Source organism: Columba livia, chromosome Z (assembly GCF_036013475.1).
Source record: "Columba livia isolate bColLiv1 breed racing homer chromosome Z, bColLiv1.pat.W.v2, whole genome shotgun sequence".
NCBI classification, from domain to species: Eukaryota; Metazoa; Chordata; class Aves; order Columbiformes; family Columbidae; genus Columba; species Columba livia.
In genome coordinates, this window is record NC_088642.1 from 9,244,363 (window position 1) to 9,267,357 (window position 22,995).

Here is a 22,995-nt window from a genome sequence, read left to right on the forward strand (position 1 = left end):
AGGCTCCAAAGAGGCGCTGCAGTTCGTACCCTCTCAACCCGGTTCGCTCCAATGAGAAAGGCCGTCAGGCTGGTTTTCATACGTATGCTTTTTAATATCATTAATTTTGTTACACTACACACAACCAGTAACAATGATAAATACTGCAATGGAAATGTTAACAAAAAAATATTACACACGTTTCGTGTTTTTTTTTTTTTTTTCCAAAAAAACGCACATTTATAAAATAAATTAATGCATAAAACTGATGGTAGAAAAAAGAAAACCCAAAACAAACCACGACACAACTGATCTGTTTAAGGCAATACTCTACGCAGACGGGAACAGAAGTACGACAGTGTGCTACATGTTCTGAACGGGAAAAGAAAGAAAAGAAAACCCATACGACATGTAGACTGATGCTTTGGGAGTGAAAAAACTCCCCAAACCAGGTAATAAAACCAATGGCCAAGTTAAGTGCAGCATTAATACACTCTGCATGTCAAATGATTAGCAGGTTCCTAACATGGACTAAGGTCAAGCTACAACAAATTTATGTTCCTAATTAAAAGGTTATTCAGGTCAAACCCTACATTTAATTCTACTTTGCATTTGGCTGTTTCAGCTATGTTTCACTATATGCAAGGACAGCCAGAAACTCATCTCCTGCTCTTGAGATTAACGCAAAGGTCGGGAGGTCTCTCCTCCTGAAATAAATTTCCATTAAATACATCCAAAAAGGATCTCGCTTTTGGTGACTCCCAAATGCCTCCCATCACGCCCTTCCCTGGGGCGTCAGGCACCGCATGGGGGAAGGAGACCTGGGAAGCATTTTCTTGGGTTGAGGTTTTTTCCAAGCTGAGGACACGAAATGGAAGGGCAGATTTGATCTGGACTCGGAGGAGTGCTGTTTCCCTGCCTGCCAGAAATGTCTATCTGGAGCCAGCTGAAAGCACTTTCCAAGATGGGGCAAACCCAGCCTGTATCCAGGCTCTGGGTACAGCCATGGCGTTTGCTATTAAGGTCAGTGCAAAGCTCCTTACCTGCCCGGATAGCAAATTATCCCCAATTATTAATGCAGCCCAGAACTTGGCCACTGGAAGGTGGACAATTATCATAATGCCAAAAATATCCCCCTCTCCCTCCAAAAATAAAAGGGACAGCAGCCACTTTCTGCCAGCTTTTCCCCGTGGATCCCCATCAGCTGCCACCTATGCAAGATCGGCAGCGCCACGTCTCACCAGCATTGACCCAGCACGTTCCCAGTAAGGTGCGTGTCTGCAAGGTGCTGCCGGGGGCAAAGAAGCTTCTTGGGACATGGCTGGAGCCTCCTGTACTACCCTGCTAGAGTGCACATGGAGGAAGCTATGGTACACAAGGAAAGAAACCCAAGTGGAAATACTAACAATGAAGACCTGTGATGGGCAACAACTGTCTGGATTGCCTTGGGTTCAGGTGGGAGAGTGGATGATGAACTGGGCTGAGTCACTTTGGTGCAACTGCCTCTGATGCTCATCACCAGTGCATGGGGTGGGGGCGAGGAAAGACGATGGCTGCTTTGAGAAAAGAGGAGCGGCAGGAGGACTTGTGCGATATAACAAGGCTTGCGGTTCTAGGACTAACCACTGGACATGGATACCGAAGTTTACCTGTGACAACTAGCTATTCTATCATCGCTGCTGCTTTTCCCCCTTCCTGGTCTGATTCTTCTTCAGTCTGAGAAGCCGTGGGTGTCGGATACGATGGTCAGCACTGACTCTCCCACCCCAGTCTCTGGACAGTGCTCAGGGTGATTCAGCTACAGGATGTATGAGGTCTGGAAGCCGCACGTGTGGCACAACCAGCTCAGCATGCAAGTGGCACATGCTTTCAGACCCTTCAGAAAGCTATTAATGGTGGCTCATTTCCTTCTTATTAAAGTTAAATAGTATTTGTGGAAGGAGCAAAAATGGTTAAAAATGTGCAAAAAAGGGGGGGGACCCTCCCCAACCTTCTGACTTTTCTCCCTTGCAAAGACTTCATCCTCTACAAGAACCTTTCTCCCTGCAGAACTACATCCCTACCAGTGTGTCTGACGGTGCCCTGCCCCAGCGCAGACATCCCACCAGCACCGCTACTGCAGGTCTCCAGCCCCCACTGGGAGCAATGGGCTGTCAGACCTGGGACCTGCTGCTTGGGTCCCAAGAGGGGAGCCCAGCAGGGTGAAGGTGGCCTAGGCTCGGCTTGCTGGCTCACACCAAGGTTTTACACCAGTCTGGTGAACCCTCAGCCCCACAGCCTTCAGGTGGGGGAAGAGAAAACCCAGCTGCTCTCTGGCTCACCTGCCACCATTGTTGCATCTCCTGCTGGTCTGATGTTTGGCCTGGGTTTGTCTCAGGACAGAAGCAGCTACAAGCTGAACTCAGCTGCTACTGCAGCTTTTCCATGCAAAAGAACTGAGCAAAGAAATCTGTGAGCTGGGAGTGGAGGGGAAAGTGCTAAAACTCAGAAGGGCTGTTGCGAAGCGAGCTTGTCCAAGTTTTCCAGCTCTCCTGATGTGTCTGTATTACATGTCCCAATAAATAAACTTTGGGTCTCCCAAGTCACGCAGGCTCAAGGGAGGTGAGTAGCAAAAGGAGTCACAGCTTTTTTTTGGGGTGCAGAAGCAAGAAGGCAATCTAGAAGGAGAGTGGGGCCTCCCAGTGAGCTCACCTGGAGCAACTGGATGGGCAATGACAGGAGAAATGCTGCTCTGTGAGGGAAAACATCTCAGCAGGTAAGATGACTTATCTCAGCATGGCCTTTCAGTGGCCTTTTCTTTTCCTGGTGCCTACTGTGCTTGTTTCCAGTGAGACGTCTGAGACGGTCACATTCTAATGAGGCTTCTTTTGTACCTTCCACTCACCAATGCAATCCCACCACCTCTATCACTATTTGTTACTGTGGAAATGGCTCCACGGACCAGTCACAACCAGCAAGATGTGCTCCTTCCAGAAACAAATCCATCTTTTGCTGGTGCAGCTTTTTACAGAAACAGAAAGACTTGGAGCCACCACCAGTGGCACGTGTGTCTGGGAAGCAATGGAAGAGCTGCTCGCCACAGGGGCCAGGGGAAGCTGCAACCCGTCCTGCCAGTGTCTGCGCTGCTCTGTGACACGGCCACGTGGGCCACGGTGCTCTGCTCCATGGGATCTCCACTAGTCCCCAGCCTTTGCTGCCCCAGCAAGCTGTCAGAGCAGTGCTCAGCCTGGCAGCACTTAGCTGCTGTGATCCTGGCATTGCCACCAGTGCCAAGGGAGGCAAAGGAGGGGATGTAGCTGTAATTTTCTGGTAGCAATGCAGCAGCTGCAGCAGCTCAGCTGCATAATACAGAGAGTTAAAATAGGGACAGCAGCCTTTGTGAGAAACCCACATTGATCTTCTGTAGGTAATCCCAGGTCACAACCTCTACCTCTACACTAAATTGCTAGCCCTTCTGCTTCAGAGCTTGTGTTGCGGGCTTGTCTGACGAGATGTGGTTCAAGGTTTGGAGCAATGCCTCTCACAGAAAAGCTTTGAAAGGAAGTGACAGGGACGCAATGTTCTCCTAGAGGTGAAGAACACATTAAGATGAAGAACTTCCCATGCCTTCTCCTTAGGTACAACCCAGTCCAGCAGGCTTGCCACACGGCACTGCCCATCTGTGCAGATGTTTGAGATGTGACAAGTAGAAATAGGAGGGTGATGTGAGGAGTCAGGTCTGAAGACTAGTAGAATTCAAAGCCAGGGTATACTCACGGTGGCACGTGCAGCCAGGTGAGAAGGTCTACTTTATTCTAGGCAAGAGTGGCCATAATCTGTGTGCACTTGAATGGAGAATGGAAAAGCAAAGGAAGCGCCTAAGCAAAAGTGCCAGTTTATACCCTCAAATCATTAAGTGGATGCTAAGAATACATAACTGTCAGGGAAATATCCCAAATGACCCCTTCAGTGGTCTTTTCTTTCCCATCAGCACTCGCTGTTTCAGTCGCACTCCTAAGTTCCTTAACTCTCTAGCAGGGAATGGTGCTGTTGGGCCACCAGATCTTCCTACACATTCCCTGCGGCAGTACGCAGATTGAGAAGCCAGCTGTGTGAGAGTCAGCTGCCAAATAACCGGGAAACATCCGCACCAAACATTTTCCCCCAAAGTTGTTTAATCTCTCTACTAACCTCCATCCTGCAGCCTTCTGGCTCATGCAGGCAACATCAGAAGCTGGTAAGCAGAGGGAAAACAGAGTAGTACTTTGAAAATATGCATATAATCTCTATAGCATGCTTTTTGCATCTTGCTTGCAGAGCTACCCTATCAACAGTGCCCACCACACTGCTGGCAACATCTGTGCAGGGTGTTGGTAGCACCTTGGGAAAGCAGGTTTCTCCCCTGTGCTGCAGAAGGGAACGGGCATCGAGAGGGGATGTGACTTGGCTGGGGTTACATCAAATATGTACAGGGTGCCAACAGCAGCAAGGGACGCCAGACCTCATTTCTGTGCTCTAACAGCGCAGCAGACTCTCTGCAGTAGTAGCTGGCTGAGCTGCCAGCTCAGGGACACAGTGTTTCTGGTGTGAGCATCGGAAAGCGAGCTTTGCTCCCTGCTGGTATCAGCATTGCACTGGGGCAGATTAACTCGGACAACTGGGATCTGCCCTAGGCCAAAACAGCACTTGGCAACCTTTCTAGTTTCTGCTTGTTTTCCTTTTTCTGTTGTTCCATCTGGTGCCCAGCTGGGTTCTTCCTTTCTTCAAAAGCATCTTCATGTTTCTCTTGAGTCATAGACAGGGCGCTGTACTTTTCAAGCCCCCTGCGTGCTGTTGTGTAGCTTCCAAACCAGCCCGAGGACAGACTCTGCACGGAGGGGAAAGGATTCTGCTCAGGATTGCAGACCAATGTGTCAGCCAGCACACAGCTGAGCAGAGCGGGTGCCTCCTCTGGGAAAGGAGCTAGAGAGACAAACCAAAAGCAGCTGAGTCCATCCTGTCCATGGGGAAGTGACTTGAAGTCCCTTTTGAAGTCCATGCAGCAGGCTTGGCCACCTGCTTTTGCAGTGGCAAGGTATGTGCAGGTAAGATAGCCAGAACACCATAACAGACCCAACAGCCAAGTGTACATTTGGGGGTAGACACACAGCAATGTCAGATATGATCTAGCAGTTCTTCCAAGGGTTGGCTTCAAGATATGTCCAGTAAGACATCAAATGGGCCTTCGGGATGGTTGCCTGGACATCAGCCTTCTTTCAGCCAAAGCTTATTGTTATATAACCACCAGAAAAGCAGACTAGACGATGCTATCTAAAGACCTTTCTCAACACTAGGAGGATGCTCCTCCTCACACAGACATCTGGAAATGGGAAGTCTGCAGACTGGAGAGACAGAGTTGAGTGCTCAGACCCTGGAGTTCAAAGCCAGCTCACATTAAAGGGTGAAATTAACATGTGATAAAAGGAAAGGGCTTGATTAAACTCAGGTGACTTGGTGACTAAAATTACACAAAATCCTAACAAAAACCCAGTCTGACTTTAGGAGGCATCAAATGCAAATTCCATTGTGGAGGCACCAGCAACAATATACTTAAATCCTGTTTGCATGATAATTTAGGTGGATAGTGATGCAGCCATTCATACTCCATGGTGCTCTTCCTCTTGGCATCCTGTATAACTCTGAACTGAAAATGGGGCCTGAGAAGACCATCTGGTTTGGTGCAAAGACTGGAGGAACACTTTACTTTCTTGCATGCAATGTGCATTTAGGAGAGTGCCCAGCAGCTCTGCAGATTTAAGGGATTTATAATGCTGCAACAGAGAGTCAGCATCTGTTCCCTTTGCTTTTGCCTTCTCCAGGACGTGGTGGCAGAAACTGGTCAAAGGAGAGCAGCACCAGAATGGTCACGTATCTATACATCTTCCTGGGAAGTCACCACAGCATAACCCCCAACAAGGGCATAAGGAAAACCTGGCTGAAGCAAAGGTCTGAACACAAAACCAGACAGGGAGAGCCAGCCCAGTCTGCGGTTCATACATACCGATGGGCTGTCCACTATATTCCATAATGAGCCAACAAACATGCCCTATGGTCATCACCTGTTTAAGGGGCTGCAGTTCAGAAGGGTTAAGTGTTAAAGTTTCTACGATAGCCACATGTGAATTGCCTTAATCCATTCAGCCTTCCTGATAATGACCCTACACAGGTAACTACTTTCCCCCACCCTTTCTACTTTATCCCCCTAATAAAATATATGAACACAAAGCATAGAGAGGAGAAGCCAAAAAATTGCCATTTTATGGTCCTGTACTGTCATGCCAAAGGAGCTATTTGTGCAACCAGCTCCTTCTGTGCGCAGGAAAAACACTTGGATTGTGCTTCGGCCCGTATTTGGAGGAAGCACTGAGTGTAACATTTAAATTAATCTCCCTCCCTCTTCAGAGGCTGTGCAAGAAGCAGATGCACATCGCACAATGCAGAGGGCTGAGGGCAGTTGTAGGGTTGAGGAATGCTTCAATGTGGCAGGCAAAAAACAGCAACAAGGGCAATAAAAGGACTTGGTCAGGGTGCCATGGGACAGTGGTTGTTGGGCAAGGTCTGTTGTTCAGAAGGAGGCGTTAACCCTGAGAGATTAAGAGTCAGCAAGCCTCATTCCGTCTTAGACCGAACATGCTGGCAGCATCATGGGGACGTGTGGGACCTCCATGGCTGACCACGTAACCAGAAGCCTCGTTGCTCTAGCAGGCACACTGAGACACTCCGAGCTCCTGAGCAAGGGCTGTGGGAAAGGCTGAGCGTGTGCAGCCTGGCTGGAAGGCACAGAGGCTGAGGATAAACGTGATGAAGACATTGCATGGTACCAATGCTGAACAAATTCCCTCTCTAGAAGAGTAAAGATTTAAAGAGATTTGCTCATGTCCTATAGGATTTGGTGTGACCATGGTGTTTCTGTCAGGTTTTGACTACAATCCCCATTAAAAAAAAGGATCCTTAAGGAATGTTTTTTTTCTCTTTTATCTTTTCTCTCTACACAGCATTGTTAGCATCCTTCCTCCACCTCCAGCCAACTTGCTAACCTCAACCTGAGATAGCGCTGGAGAGAAAAGCAGGCACATGAAAGGAGAAGCGAAGAATTGGAGACCTGGTGCTTTGTGCTTCTTTAGGAACATTTTGGACATATTTCCCCTTAGCACTACCAGGTGGTGAGAAAGGGAGAGGAATTGAGTTAAGGAACACTCTTCCTAGAGGAGCTGGCAAGTTAACCAGAACAGCTTCATGAGCAGGCAGGGATGCTCAATACGCAGCACCGCTCAGTCCTGTTTCTCTGGTCTGGAGCCATGGTAGCAGCACCCTGTTTTAGGGAGGGGGCAAACACAGCTTTAACAGGTGCCCACACCAGCCAGTGAGTAATAAAGCCCAGGAATATTGTGTGCTTGCTCTTTTGCTCATGTTGTGGATGGTATCATGCAGTTCAAAACTGCACAGAGTGAAACCCCAAGATGTTAAACAAATCATCTCCCAGTCACGAAGTGGACATCTTAAAGACTTATCTCACCTCATGAAGATTTCAAGTGGGGGATCAGTCTGTCGGGGTGAAGCTCAGGCTCTGTTTTGTGATTCAGGAATTCTGAGGGGAAGCTCAGAATTACCCTTGTCTTCTCCCTTCCTGAGCTATAAAGCAAGTGATTGCACAAGGCAGGTGGTCCTTCTTGGCAGGGCAGGGAAACACAGTACTGCCTGTGGCAAAAGATTTCAAGAAAAATGCAAGCCCGTGACCTGAATCCTGCGTATACAGAAGCCAGCAGTGTAAGACTGGCCACGGAGAGGCCATGTTTCCTAATTCCAGAAAAGATTCTGCGTTGAAAAGAATCTTCTGGTGAATTGGAAATTCAGTCCAGCAACCTAATGTAACACCAAGTTTCCTGACTATTCCAGCATGAAACAGACACAATTGCTCCTGACATGGGACAGCTCTAACACAGGCCACGCCTGGCTCACAAGTGGGCAGAGATGGGATGAACAGTAGTTTCCTCTCATGATGTTTTTATTTTAGCTGAAGCTGTTTATGATCCTGCTGTTGCTGAAAACTCCCCTAAAGTCTGACACCACCACACAGATGCCTTGAGGATTAACAAATCTCTCCCACAGGCACCAAGAGATACAGTGTCAAGAGAATATCAACAGTCAAGCACTGTGAAAACATGCTCTCTTCAACTAGCTTTTCCAGCACTGGCCTTCAGACTGCACAGCTGTAGTCCTGTCTTGTGCAGGATTCATTTTTTTCTCAGTTGAACAAAGTCTGAGGTTGTTGGAAGGAGATGGGTCTCACAGGAATAAAGTATAGGCTGAAGTCAATATACATGACTGGACTGAACTCGGAATATGGTACTCTCAGTAAAGGACTGAATCCCTGGAGAGCGTAGATGGATTGCAGACCAAATCTGATATGTTTGGTGATAACTTAATGTGGAGCTAAGGGTGGATTGCACTGGATACGTGATGCAACAGCTCTAGCTAGTACTGACTCACAGTGAAATGCTACCTGTCTGTCCTCTTTGCAAGTGAATGAATTGTGGCTAGTCCTGGCTAACCTTGCCAAAAGAAAGGATGCCCTGCTCCATTCCCATTCCTGTGCCCCAGTTACAGTATCATTTTGGTTATGCAAATGAAACAGGTTTAGTGAATAAATTAAGAACTGACCTCCTCTCACTGGTAAAACCCCCTGACACCTCAGACTCACGCCTGGTCTTGCAGATGGATTGGTTTTGGTGGAACAGGCACCTTAAAAAACATCCCCAGTGCCTACACAAACCAAGGAGGTATCTCTGTACCTCTCTGCAATTCGCTCTCCAGACCAGACAGTTCTGCCAGGCACTGCCTGGCACTTAGAGCAACTTCTCTTTTGTTTAACCATAGTTTAAAATAACTTATCAACCAATCATAAAATGAATTTTTTGGTTTCTCCTGGCTCCATGAACACAAAGAGGTGCACGTCCTACCATAGGAGGAAGCAATGGCTGTTAAGTTTTACAGTTATAGTGGAAAGCACTGATCACAGCCTGCCGGCCTCACTACTGGATGTGACAGGCGGTGGAGGAGGTGGCTTGGCAACACATGCAGGTAGGGTTGACTGATTTAGGGGGGATTAGGTCAAGGTCCTCATCATCTGGGATCTCATCTAACCGGTACCCATCCTTGAGCAGCTGGATGTTCAAGTCTTGGTTGATCTGCTACAGACAAAGAGACAAACAGTCAAACACATGACACTTCTTCCTTCTGACGGTCGGAAGATGAAGGAGATCCCTTATTCTGGAATACATTTGCCCATCACTAGCAGCTGCCCCACCAATGAAAGGGTCCCAGTTTTTGACCACAGGTGAGGGCTGCCTTCTGTTGTTCCAGTTTCTTTGAGAATAAGAATATCTAGAGTGAGATATTCCAGAGTAACAAGTTGAAAACACTGTTTTCTTCTGGAATAACCTTTCCATGAAGATAAGCCCTCATTTACAGTAATGCAATAATAATGATAATAAACCACGGGCAGCTGGGCAGTCCCTCCTCTCCGTCTAGGGCGGCTGAAAGGTGGTAAAGCCTCTTGGTTTTTTGTAATCTCAGATTCAAGGCTATCTAACTAGGGTGAACAATACTTCATCATGGCCCAGAGGTGGCCCAGATGGTTTCATCTGGTCCCTGCTCTTGGCCATTTCTCTGTATTTCAGAGGTATTTTGCTCAGGAAAGGGATACAAGGAGAAAGAGTTTCCAGCAGCTTGTGTGTAGAACTAATTCAGGAGAGATCTTGGGAATATATTCAGAAACAATTAACAAGCCTGAGCTTCCTGCCTTTTCTCTTTAAAAGGGCAAGAGTTCATATCTGCAGGTCCTCTCTGGACTTTCTGCCTGCTCCAAGTAAACATGCACTTGGTAACCCTGACCCCGTTAAGAACTGGAAAACACAGGACACCCTCAGACCCTTTATTTGTGTCCTTGGCAAGCATACGGTTGCTGAGCTGGTGTGACAGACAAGTGGATGCTTTGGCACCTCATGGGCTAACATTGAAGGACTGAGCAGAGCTAGAAAAATTTTGAGTGAAGCAAAAGGTAGCTGTGAAAACAGCCGACGGGCAGATCTGTGTATGTGCCACGGCAAGTGTGGGGATGGAGCTAACTGGATCACCGGGCAAGAAAGAAACATGACATGGATTCTGCCATGGCCCTTTTCAGGCTCACAGCGTCTAACACCACTGGTAAATTCCTTGTATAGCCCTTTTTGGCAGCACAAGGCCACTCTAAGCTGTTTCTGGCCATTCTACTATCAGCACTCATGGGAGGGATGGCAGGAACGAGTATAACTCACCTCAGCTGATGAGTATCCCGAGGAAGAATATCTGGACATATCAAAGTCATCATCACTGCAGGGAAGGACAAGACACAGCAAAGAAGGAAATGGTTAGAGTGTTCCCTGGTTAGGCCTATCTTTCTCATGCCAAGAAGCTGTACTTTAGGCACAGAGAAGTTACATCAAGGGAGTCTGGAGAGCAACTTTCATCTGTGACCCTCAGACCTTTTCATCCAAGTGCTCTTTACTCACATCTCTTCCTACTTGTTTACACACACAAAGCAGTCATGGCATATGCTGAAGGACACGGCAAGGAGGAGTGTGAGTGTTCTGAGTCAGCTCAGTGCTGCACTCTGGCATGAAAACTCACTTGTACCACAACATATATCTTATTATAATTTTGCATACCTGTCCGTATCCAGGGCTACCAGTGGCTTTTCGTCTGGACTCTGGTCTAACGACGAATAGCCCTTATTGGGAACGACGAGCCTGAAATAATCAAACGTTGTCTGTTAACCACACAGTAGAGCTCAGTACCACACACAGTCTAGGCCAAAGCAATACAGTAGTTAGACTTTCCCCGTTTCACTTCCTTGCAAGTCCTCCCTTTTCGGTGAAGACATTTAAATAGGTGCACTTCAGAGGAGGCAAGCTGTGTCTCTGGGTAGCTTACAGCAGTTTCACAGGGATCATTGGACATGCCCTGGAAACACACTCCTCCCTGGAAGAAAAAACAGTTGGGACACCCCATGCTTCATTCTGGTGAACCTGTTTGGCTAGCACTGCTTGTCATATCAGATGGTCACTTTTGTCTTGCCTTTTTTCCCTGGCCGTGAGTACATGACACTGGAAATCGGTAAACAGGAGAAGGCAGCTAGGGGAAGGCAGAGGCTCAGTGCTCCTACTATTCTGCTACTGGAAATCAGGTCCTTATGTGGTTCTTCTGCTTGAGTCCCTCGCCAGACCGTCTTCCCCCAACTCAACGCTTTTGAAGTCTCAGTCCTAAATTTAGTAATATGAGAAATATGAGCTGGTGGATGCAGCATAAGAGCCCAGTCAGACTAGCACTTTTAAAATTCCATTATTTTATAATGACTTTCGCTTCATCAGAAGTGTTACAAAGGCTGATGATGACTTTGCACCTTTAATTGCCTGACAGAGTTTGTGAAATGCAATACAGGCTTCAGAGCTTCTAGGATAAAGGAAAATACGTTAATAGAATGGTAGTTCACAACAGCGTTCTTTAATCCACAAAACTGCACAAAGACTTTGGTTCATATTTAAAATAAGATCAACCAAATGAAGCAAATGGAATAAGGTTTTATGTTCAGCAGGTGGGAACCATGAGAGTGATGAAAATCTCCTCGTTCAGTGGGTTAACTCAGGTTTTCTCCCAAATGAAGAACTTGTCTTTAACAACACACAATGCACAATGATCCTTCACTAGGAGTTTGGGAAATATAAATCTAAATATGATAATCCTTCTCATCCACGCTCAAACTGTTCTCTATCTACCTGAGATGTTTTTCTGCTTCTGCTCAGAAAATTTCATGAAGCCATTACAATTTTCGCAAGACAAAGGCCTGCCAGGCACTGAAGATGGACAGGCTCAGGGAGAGTAAAATGTATCAAACATCATCACAAAGCAGATACACAGGTTCATGACTAGTTGTATTTTCTTACTGTGTCCACTGAAACGCAAGATTAAAGAAATTAATTTAAAAACTGATGCAGAATTTCCAACCTGCTGCACCAGGAGACTGGAGAAAATTGGATCCATTTGCAAAATTGCGTACCCCTTCTCATAGCGCTGGGACAGTCCTTCTGCTTCTAAAACATGTAGGAAAGAAGCTGAGAAGTGAAGATGCCTGGAGCTGAAGCTGTGACCTGGCAGCAGCAGCTGGCCCATACAGATGTTAGAAGCACTGACTTCCAGACTCGCTCTCCAGTTTTCAAGTCACTGCTCCATATATACTCATTGAAGGTTGTTACTATATCATGAGTGAACAAAGCACTGTCAGGGGACCTAGGAGAAGAACCCTGTGTGGTGCTGTTTAATAAGTCTTTCCCTCTCATTCTAACTGTCCTTATTTTTGTTTGTCACTGTCTTTGGAACAAAGCCGGGCAGCAGTCACATCTGCATTCATCCACAGCTGTCCTAGTACGAGCTTCTTGTCTTGGTGTTTTTGCCCACATAACATGAAATATGTTGTGACACGAATCTGAGTTTAGGCTGTCCTCAGAGTGGACTGCAACACCTGGCTGTGCTCAAATGGTGCAGACGGTGTTGTGGGCTCTGCTTGTGCTCATGGCAAGTCTGCCAGCATCACCCCAACCTTACTCACATTTTATTTGCTCTGAGAGAGACCGAGCATGTTATGGATCCAAGGTCCTTTCACCTCTAACGCTGGCTGTGCCCCTGCCCCAGGAGACGACAGAATGGTGAATGCAACCTGGTACTAGAGGCTGGATGTCAGAAATTTGTTCAGATAATACAGAAGAACAGGAAGCCTTGGAGAAGGAGTGGGAGGTGGAGTAGAGACTAGGACAGGCAATGTAGCTTTCCGGAATAGAAGCAAAATATATCTGATGAGAACTGCAGAACTGTTAAAAAGGGGGAAATGGCTTTAGCTTATTCTCCTTCTAGGGAAACCAGAGCAATCCAAGAGTTTAGACTTAAACCATAACCTGGACGTTCTGCAGCGTATCTCACTGGAGTATCTCCCATTATACTGCAACCCTCATATCATGAAAAGAAGCAGCTTGAACAAGCTTGTGGCATTCCTGTCTTCCTGCGGTTCCCCTGTCTGCAGCAAGACATACCAGACCATTCTGAGGTATTACCAGGGCTGTGCTCATGGTGTAGCTCGGTTCTCAGAATGCCAAGGGAGCTGGAGGATGAAGGGACTTGGGCCAGCAACACCCTGTGCCAGGCACCTCCCAGCCATATGGGAACAACAGAGCTTGGCTACATCTGCTACTAAAGCAAAGGCTGCAAACCTCTGTTTTGCAGATCCCAAGGGATGCTTCCAAAAACTGTGTGAAAAGTAACTCAGAAAAGCAAGTCTGCTGACAGCAGGCTTTGCTTGGCTGTGAAGGGGTGTGTGTGCCCTCTAAGCGGTGCTTGGGTGTCACAAATGGAATAAAACTGAGCTGGCTGTTCAAAAGCTTTTGTCAATAGGTGTCACTGCTCTGCTCTTCCATGCTCAAATCACTCTTCTTGCCATTGGCAGTTCAGAAACAACCACCTCATTGAGCAGAAGTCACTAATTTTACAGGTAGGCACATGCACTTACCTCATCTCTCCCCTACCATCTTCCTCTGCTAATTTCAGTGTTTCTGTATCTCTCATGCAGCAACTCTGTTACCACTCCCCTTGGGAAGCTAGCATGCAGCCTGTTGCCAAAAGAAGCCAAGTCTTTCTAGCTTGTGTTTGGAATACAAGGAGGAACAGTGGGCATGGAATACCCAGCCGAGAGCATTTGATGAAACTCCTGCCGCCACAAAGGGCTTGACTCCTTCATATGGTCTCAGCAACCAAACACAGGGCAGGGAGCAATGCAGCGTTTTCTACCGACATCACAGGGTCTCACAAATAAAAATTGAATAAGTCCTGGCATGAGTTGTGACTACTATTTTGGTTTTTGGGAATTAATGTGAACAAGGAACCTCATCTGTAGGATGTGTTGCATACAGAGAGGCTCTGACTAGCAGCTCCTGTTCTGCTTAATTTATGGTAATCCATGCAACTTTCTCACTCATCAGTAAACACCCAGCATTTACGCTGATCCTCCTGTCACTCAAGTTAGGTCCTCCACTAAAAACTGCCACCTTTCTAGTAGCATGCAAAGTGTGCAACCCCGTGGGCTCAGTGGGGTTCCTGCCTCTTGAATGCAGGTAAATAATACACTGGTATGCTGAACCTTGCATGGAAAAAAAAAAGAAATACCCTAAAAGAAAATATTCAGCTAGCAATGTCTTTGTTTACAGTGGTTTCTAGCACCATCTGATACTGTCATACAGAGATGTGCCAAATCAGCCCAAGCAAAGAATGACCATGCTGTTAGAAGTGTGGAGGAGGTGTAAAGCAAAGCACACAGAGATGGATTATTTACAAGCCCTCATTAAGTCAATCAGTACAGGGAAGGGGTCATCATCAAAAATGAGCAGGGGAACGACTGAGATAAAAGCAGCCAAGGCAGAACTAAGCTCTAAACCAGTTTGTGTTACATGAAACATCTCGTACCTCTCCCACTGGCAGGATTATGTGTTACATGAGGCTACCCATAATCTGCAAGGCAGCCATATCAAACCCCTGATTTAAACCAGGCTGGGCTGCCTCTGCCTCCTGCAGGCTGCATTGCCACAGGTCCTGGGCTCAGCTGTCCCTGCATCTCCCCAAGGAATGAGATGTGACACAGCAGAGCGTTTGGGCCTGCCAGCTCCAAGAAGGGCATCACTGCTCTTGCAGAGTGTTTGGCAGTAGGCGAATGGCAATGAACATCATCCTTGTCCAGCTTAAGGCCATTGGAGATTGAAGCTTAGAGCACAGCTGAGTGCTTTGTCAGTCCTTTACCTTGTTCGTGCCATCACGTTGTTCTTCTTGGGCTGCTGATTAACTGGGCTTCCCATGTTGCCGTTCTTCAGGGAGCCCTTCCGAGCCAGCTCCCTCTGCTTCTCTGCATATGGGATACAAAGGGGAAAAGCAAAATCAGAGCAACACCCTGTCAGGCCACCACACAGCTAGAGAAACACAGATACAGTAGCGGCAAACAGCATAGCAGAACTAATAGCAAAGGACATGAGCTCTTCATTTCACAGAATCACAGAATGATTGGGGTTGGAAGGGACCTCTGGAGATCACTCAGTCCAACCCACCTGCTAAAGCAGGTTCACCAGAGCAGATCACACAGGAAGGTGTCCAGGTGGGTTTGAATGTCTCCAGAGAAGGAGACTCCACAGCCTCCCTGGTCAGCCTGTTCCAGGGTTCTGTCACCCTCAAAGTGAAAAAGTTTCTCCTCATAGTCAGATGGAACCTCCTGCATTTCGGTCTGTGCCCATTGCCCATCATCCTGTTGTTGAGCACAACTGAAAAGGGTCTGGTCCCATCCTCTTGACACGCACCCTTGAGATATTGATCAGCATTGATAAGATCCCCTCTCAGCTTCTCTTCTCCCGGCTGTGCAAAGGCCAGATGAGCTGCTTCCCACTGCCTACAAGATCACCAGGGGCTAAAATTAACGTACCTTGCCTCACAGCAGCTTGTTGACAATGCCACACTAAGATGGTCACAGAGTCTCTGGACAGAAACCCAGCTGGGGCAAAGAAGGGGCAGAGACATTGTCTCTTGTCTGCACCTGGCTGCTGCATGGACCCTAGGACTCTGCTGGGCAAGGGGGTTTGTCCTTCTGCCTTTACTCCTCCTACTGAGGCTGCAGCTGAGAAGACCAATGGGGCTAGAAAAGTGTTTGGATCAAAGCAGCATCATAATTTAGTGTTAGTCCAGCCTAGCTTGAGACCAGGCATGAGTTATTACTGTTTCCCTAGATGGCAATGCACCAGACTAACACAGCCTACAGCAGAAACTGTCTCTCCTCCTGGAAACCTGTGATGTCCCCCACGTGTCTTTCTCTTTCATCTCACATCAATTCTTGGGAGCTTGCTTTCTTTATTAAAAAAAAAAAAAAAAAAAAAGTGAAACATTTTGCAGCTGTATTTTTAAACAGCACATTGTTTGCTTAGATTTTCAGAGCATGTTCTATTCACTGCTGAAATCAACTTTACAATGTGGACAGCACATCAAGCTTTCTTAATGTATTCAGTGCAAGAGAGGATTTAAACTGGCTCATCATTTAGGAGGGACTATTTATCTTAATAACTTCTCACCACAGAACCATAACTAGAATTCAAGTACAAAATCTAAGCCTTCTGCAGGTATGCAATGTCTGTGCTGTATCAATACACCGCTGTCTCCAGCAGGGACTGGAGCCCATGTGTGATGATTATTGTATAAACTGATACTCAGCTTTCTGATTCAAATGCCTTCCTTGTTTGTTTTGGGAAATCATTTGGGTTGACTTCCCAAGCAGCTGCAAAAGTTGAGCTAACTGCCCCAGTCTCATTGTGCAATGCCAGGCAAGGCTTGTAGGGAAAAGCTGAGTATGAGGCCAGTAAGGAAGGAAAGGGTCTAGTTAAAAATGTTCTCCAGAGTGTGAGAAAATGTTGGGAACTATTTTTCTGCCATGCTTGAATAACAGGGATTTACCAGGCGTCTGGCTGGGGAACGTGAATAGTGAATTTGTTTTGCTTCTGCTTCCCCTGCAGTGTGAAATGTACTGGTATAATTATTTTCCTCTTGCAGATTTTATTCCCCTTGGAGAGAAAAGCACCTTTTCCTACTTGTGGTGGGAAGGCGGTGTGCCTACCAGGGCGTGCACAGTGAGCCAAATCTGTCCTTTCCACACAGGTAAGAGCAGGTGGACACATCACAGAATCACACAGAATCACAGAATGTGAGGGATTGGAAGGGACCTCAAAAGCTCATCCAGTCCAATCCCCCCATGGAGCAGGAACACCCAGATGAGGTTACACAGGAAGGTGTCCAGGCGGGTTTGAATGTCTGCAGAGAAGGAGACTCCACAACCTCCCTGGGCAGCCTGGGCCAGGCTCTGCCACCCTCACCGTGAAGAAGTTTCTTCTCAAATTTAAGTGGAACCTCCTGTGTTCCAGTTTGTACCCATTACCCCTTGTCCTACCATCAGTTGTCACCGAGAAGAGCCTGGCTCCATCCTCCTGACACTCACCCTTAATATATCTGTAAACATTAATTAAGTCACCCGTCAGTCTCCTCCAAACTAAAGAGCCCCAGCTCCCTCAGTCTTTCCTCATACGGGAGATGCTCCACTCTGTTCATCATCTTTGTTGCCCTGCGCTGGACTCTCTCCAGCAGTTCCCTGTCCTTCTGGAACTGAGGGGCCCAGAACTGGACACAATATTCCAGATGTGGTCTCACCAGGGCAGAGTAGAGGGGAAGGAGAACCTCTCTCGACCTACTAACCACCCCCCTTCTAATCCACCCCAGGATGCCATTGGCCTTCCTGGCCACAAGGGCACAGTGCTGGCTCATGGTCATCCTGCTGTCCACCAGGACCCCAGGTCCCTTTCCCCTACACTGCTCTCTAATAGGTCATTCCTCAACTTATACTGGAGCCTGAGGTTGTTCCTGCCCAGATGCAAGACTCGACACTTGCCCTTGTTATATTTCATTAAATTTTTCCCTGCCCAACTCTCCAGCCTGTCCAGGGCTGCCTGGACAAACAAGCAAATAAGCAGCAGAGATGCCTAGAGATCATGATGATGAGAGTGGCTGAGGAACCTGCAGAGAAGAGAACATACTCACCCAAACCATGCCCAGCTCTGCTCCTGCTGACAGCAGAGGTGAATAAATGTTCATTGAACTTGGCAGGAAAGGGATAGGATTAATAATTCTCCCTGGCATGAGCACCAATGAGACTGATAAAGGATCCAAGTCAAAACCTTAAATCACAGTAATTTCTCAGGACTGAAACTTGCATTGGTTGTCTGTCTCCAGAACAAAAGGCTGGTATTTTGCAGGCCATGTGAATTTTGCTATTCAGGCACAGTGGGGTTTTATAGAGGCAAATATTTACAACCCTAAATACAAACCAACTTCCACCCGTCTACACCAGAAGCTCCAGTGCCGACCACAAACCCACAGTGCTGACACAAGCTGCCAATGCTTTAAGAGGCTGCATAATTCACAAAAGGCACCTGACTCAAACAAAGTTACACGTCTCATTTTCTCTCAAGACAGCTAAGGTCTGCCTGAGCCTTTTAAACGGACCACAGCTCCCTGCTTGCCATTGATTTCTCAGTACAAGCACTAAATGCTACTCTCCAGCTCAGATAACTCGCTCAGCTGATTAATCTGGCCCCTCGCCAAGTGTCTTTTTCCTCCAGTAGGTCTCTCCATGACTATTTTTATGCTATTACTGAATACTATTGCAATGTGTGGGTCTGAATGATACAAGATTTTTGATTTAATCCCTTCTTTCACTTATTTAGTGGCTTGGAAAGAACCTTCCCAAAGCAATGCAAGCGCGCTAGGAACACACATCCTGGTGTCCCCAGGCAAATTTCTTAAGCATGAACTCACAGTTCATCCCCCTCTTAGATGCTATGAGACCCTGGTGGCCAAAACACAATGGCTAGCAGGGGGAATGGGAAGTCCACCCCACCCCAGTGTGTTAGGACAAGCTTCTGGAAGGTGGTGGAGATTTGTATAAGTTACACGAGTCTTTGAGGCAAGGAAATGCACTACGTGAGCTTTACAAGTATGAACTACAGCTATTACCACCATCATCCAAAGGAGCTGTTTGGGTGCCTATCTTCTGAAGTAATCCTGGGTTATAAATTCCAGTCTCACACACCAATCATCAGGTCCACCAGAATGAAGGAAGGAGGTTTTCACTGCCCATTTTCTGCTCAGTGCTTCCTCATGGCATAGCAGATGGATTTTGTGAATCCCATTTCTAGGTAGTGAGCTCTTTTCCAGCTTCCAGCTTTCTTGGTTTTGTCCCCCAGATGTTTCTCTGAAGGCCAGGGCCCCAAACTCTAAGTAGCTATGCTCTTATAGAAATGTGACTGACTTAGGCACTTCTGAAGATTTTACTTTTAGTGTCCAACATTTTAACAAAATCCTGCAATTTCACAAACTAAAGCTGTTCTCATAGAAGTTGCAATCAAACACATAAACCAGCACAGTAAAAAGATGTTGAGAGAAGGAACAATCTAGCCTCAATAAGTAAATGGCATTTTTCTTTAAAGTCTGCCCCATATTGGCTGATGGTGAGCATGAATCCCCAAACCACAACCCTTCACTGACCCAACTGTGCTAACCTTTCTGAGAAACCTGAGAACTATGAACCCAGGCAGTTCTCAGGGAATGAAAAACTAAGATGCTCTTTCCTTCTGAGTCATTCCAGACTCTTCGATATGGTAGTCAAGTATTGCCCATTGGACTCAGATGAGATCTGTGTTTCGACATGTCTCACCCGGCATCAAGGCTACTGCTTGGCTTCACAGAATGTCAGAAATTGGAAGGGACCTCGAAATCTCATCCAGTTCAATCCCCCCACTGGAGCAGGAACAACAGATGAGGTTACACAGGAAGGTGTCCAGGCAGGTTGGAATGTCTGCAGAGAAGGAGACTCCACGATCTCCCTGGGCAGCCTGTTCCAGTGTCTGTCAACCTCACCATGAAGAAGTTTCTTCTTATTTAAGTGGAGCCTTTTGTGTTACAGTTTGCACCCATTGCCCCTTGTCCTATCATTGGTTGTCACCGAGAAGAGCCTGGCTCCATCCTCCTGACACTCATCCTTTAAATATTGATAAACATTAATGATGTCACCCCTCAGTCTCCTCCAAGCTAAAGAGCCCCAGCTCCCTCAGCCTTTTCTCATACGGGAGATGCTCCACTTGCTTAATCATCTTTGTTGCCCTACGCTGGACCCTCTCCAGCAGTTCCCTGTCCTTCTGGAACTGAGGGGCCAGAACTGGACACAATATTGCAGATGTGGTCTCACCAGGGCAGAGTAGAGAGGGGCAGGAGAACCTCTCTCCACCTACTAACCACACCCCTTCTAATCCACCCCAGGATGCCATGGGCCTTCCTGGCCACAAGGGCCCAGTGCTGGCTCATGGTCATCCTGTTGTCCACCAGGACCTCCAGGTCCCTTTCCCCTACACTGCTCTCTCACAAGTCATTCCCCAACTTATTCTGGAACCTGGGGTTGTTCCTGCCCAGATGTAAGACTCTACATTTACCCTTGTTATATTTCAGTAAGTTTTTCCCTGCCCAACTCTCCAGCCTGTCCAGGTCTCTGGATGGCAGCGCGGCAGCACACACGCCTGGCTTGTCATCAGCACCTGGCAGCCTCTGTGGCTGGCTATGAAAAGGCTCCCAGAACTGCCTGTGCTGCCTGCAGAGTTCCAGCATGTGCAATGAACTTACAGGAAGGCAATGCAGCTTGGTGGAAAATCGATGCTGGCCCTACAAAACTGTCTAATTCTGGGCAATTCTTGGGCACCAGAAGAATGAGGAAGGGTTAGCAAGCACTCCTGTCAAATATAGAGAAAACGAGATGTACAAGAACAAATGATAAAAAAAGAGAAGGCTGTGATTTCCAGCCACTGGTTATTTCATGTCTGGTAAGTTTGCTGTTGGATGATCAATGAAAAGCTAATACGGCAGAGGTACAAGGTGAAGGACAGAGACTTGGAGATGGGGAAGCCAGAAAGAAACAAGGCTGCTCTCCAGCTACTTCAGAATAATCACTAATTACTGGCAGTGTAAGAGCAGTCTAACAGCAGAGCTTCAACTGTGCTCTTTACAGGGCATTTGCAAGTATTTAAAATAAGTCATTTAGCTTTCGTTTCACTTGGCTGCTGTACTTTTTACCATTGTACCTAGAGAAATACTTGCACTGGAGGTTTGTTACCCTCCTTCCCATGAAGCGTTTATGGGTGACTGAGCACACCGAGTACAGGTGTGATGGCCTGTGGAGACAACAGGTGACCATTAGCAATAGCAGCAGGGCTGGTGCAGCTGGGGGAGGGATAGTGTCAAGCAAATCCAGGTTCCTGCGGGCTTTTCACTAATTTTCCAGACACAGACTTCCTTGAAGAAGCAGGATTGAGCAGAGGAGACTGGGAGGGCACGGAGCAGCCTCCATGTGCCTTTGATATTAAGACGTATGCTTAATTAGGAGCCTGGAGATCCTGTCTGATCATTAGCAGGGTTGTGGTGTTGGGTAATCTACCTGGCTCTAGGCTTGAGTGAAGCCAAGCAGGATTAGCTTCTGTTTCAGTGGAGAGCTCAGAGGACACAGATAGCTGTGCCACCAATGTGACACACTAGGGAATTTGGCTGGAATTTGGCTTTCCACCAGTTACACTTCAGCTAACACTGGACATTCAGTCAGAAAGGGAACACGTGGAGAGGTATGTGTGTGCATTCGTGTGTGTATTTGAGGAGGGGGTCGAGGATCCTGCTGATACCACTGTACTGCTCTGAATAGCATGTGGGACAGCCTTCCATCTGGACCTGCCAACCACCACATCACATCTCACCCTTCCTTTCTTAATCATCTTTGTTGCCCTGCGATGTCATTGCTTCTCAGTGCCACTGTGCCTGACTACATGCATCCCCTGCATTTGGGGCAGCCTGTTTGGCGTAAATGCCAAGTGACAGACAAGGCTGATTTGCTTCCTTTGCACTGTGTGTCGGGAGCACGCAGATGCCGATGGCTCTGGACTCCTTGCTGAAGCTGCTGACTGCACCTCACTAATTCAATTGCTTGTGAACCTGCCTGACTAGGAGAATATGGAGCTTCCTGCTATGGGGACAGTGCGGTGTGGGACCATGGGATCTGCTGCAGTGGGAAGACAAAGAGAAATTAATCTGGTGTGACAGAGCTGTATTTTTCCATTTTCAAGATCTATGAGATGAGGTTTTGGGACGTACTTGCTTCTCTGTACCCCACTGCCAGCTGAGCCATTCAGCAGCTGAGGATTGCAGTGATTCCCCGATGAATTCTACCTCTCAAGCAAGCCAAGAATTTAAATTACATAGTCAATAAAATTAATCTCTCTGTTCAGATCCTGCTGAATGATCAACAGAGTTGTAAGCAAAGAGAGGGAGAAAGAAAGAAGCACTGGCCACAACTTCTACTTCAAGCCCAAGTCCTGATTTCAACTCACGTGCATCACTTAGCTCGGGGACATTAGCATGCATCTAGTTACCACTGAAACCCTCAATACCTTTCACCTCTGGCAGGAGTATTTGTCATTGAGGACTGTGTCACTTGGAGAGATTTCAAGGTATGAACATTAACTGGGGCTTTGCCTGCAGGCTGTATAGAAAGGGAGGTATAGAATGCTGTGTGCAGGACCATGCTGATGCCAGAGAGGACTGAGCTCCCTGGGGAGATTTGGAGAGCGTAAGTGAGCATGCAGGCGGCATTAGCACAGCTGACGGTTGTGGCTCCCTGAATTGGGAGAAAGGCAAAATAAAAGCAATTTTTACTGAACGGAGGTAGCAGAAACAAAAAGGATCTGTCTGCAGCCAGCCCCCTGCTCTGAATACAGGGATTACGGTTTCAAGCTGACATGTGCTGGGCATCAGTGTTGATTATTCAGGACAGGCCACCTGAATAAGGATTGTTTCACCCAGCTTCAGAAAAGACTGTTCAGATAAACAAGGGTCAAACAGGTAAGTCATCCAACTACCAACTTGGGCAAGCCGTGCAAGACATAGTATTTTCAGCTGAATAACGTTATTTTTGCTGACCCAGCAAAACTTGGGGAAATTAGCGAACTACATCTAATTGTGAGAACTGGCTAGCAAGAGCAGGCCTATAAATCTGTTTTCCAAGGTCCCTCTTGGACCAGGCTTTAAGCACCCGAATAGCTGCATTTCCTTTATGTTCTGCTGAACTGGCGGCTGCTCTGCCCCTTTGGCAAGGCTGAGAGCTGGCACAAACACGGATGGGCTTTGAGTGGTTTTAAGCTCCCTCCAGCTCCCAGGAAGGCTTGACCAAACAAGGAACTGGTAAACGCCCTAGGCAGTACAAAGGCGATGTTTGCATCGCTTATCCAAGGATGCAGCTCCTAACTTAAC

General features: G+C 47.2%; 1 protein-coding gene across 4 annotated transcripts in view; it reads right to left on the reverse strand.

Moving 5' to 3' along the window:
• Window positions 1-73: 73 nt before the first annotated feature.
• FAM219A (family with sequence similarity 219 member A) overlaps window positions 74-22,995 on the reverse strand; it is a 103,258-nt gene continuing 80,336 nt past the window's right edge. For 2 of the 4 annotated variants that reach the window (XM_065047064.1, XM_065047066.1), the window contains exons 3-6: window positions 14,872-14,974; window positions 10,704-10,784; window positions 10,314-10,368; window positions 74-9,185 (exon numbers count right to left, since the gene is read on the reverse strand). In XM_065047064.1, the coding sequence (XP_064903136.1) occupies window positions 9,030-9,185; window positions 10,314-10,368; window positions 10,704-10,784; window positions 14,872-14,974 (395 nt within the window). In that variant the 3' untranslated portion in view covers window positions 74-9,029. Of the gene's footprint in view, window positions 9,189-10,313; window positions 10,369-10,703; window positions 10,785-14,871; window positions 14,975-22,995 lie in introns of all 4 variants that reach the window. The other 2 variants (XM_065047065.1, XM_065047063.1) reach the window with 1 other exon arrangement.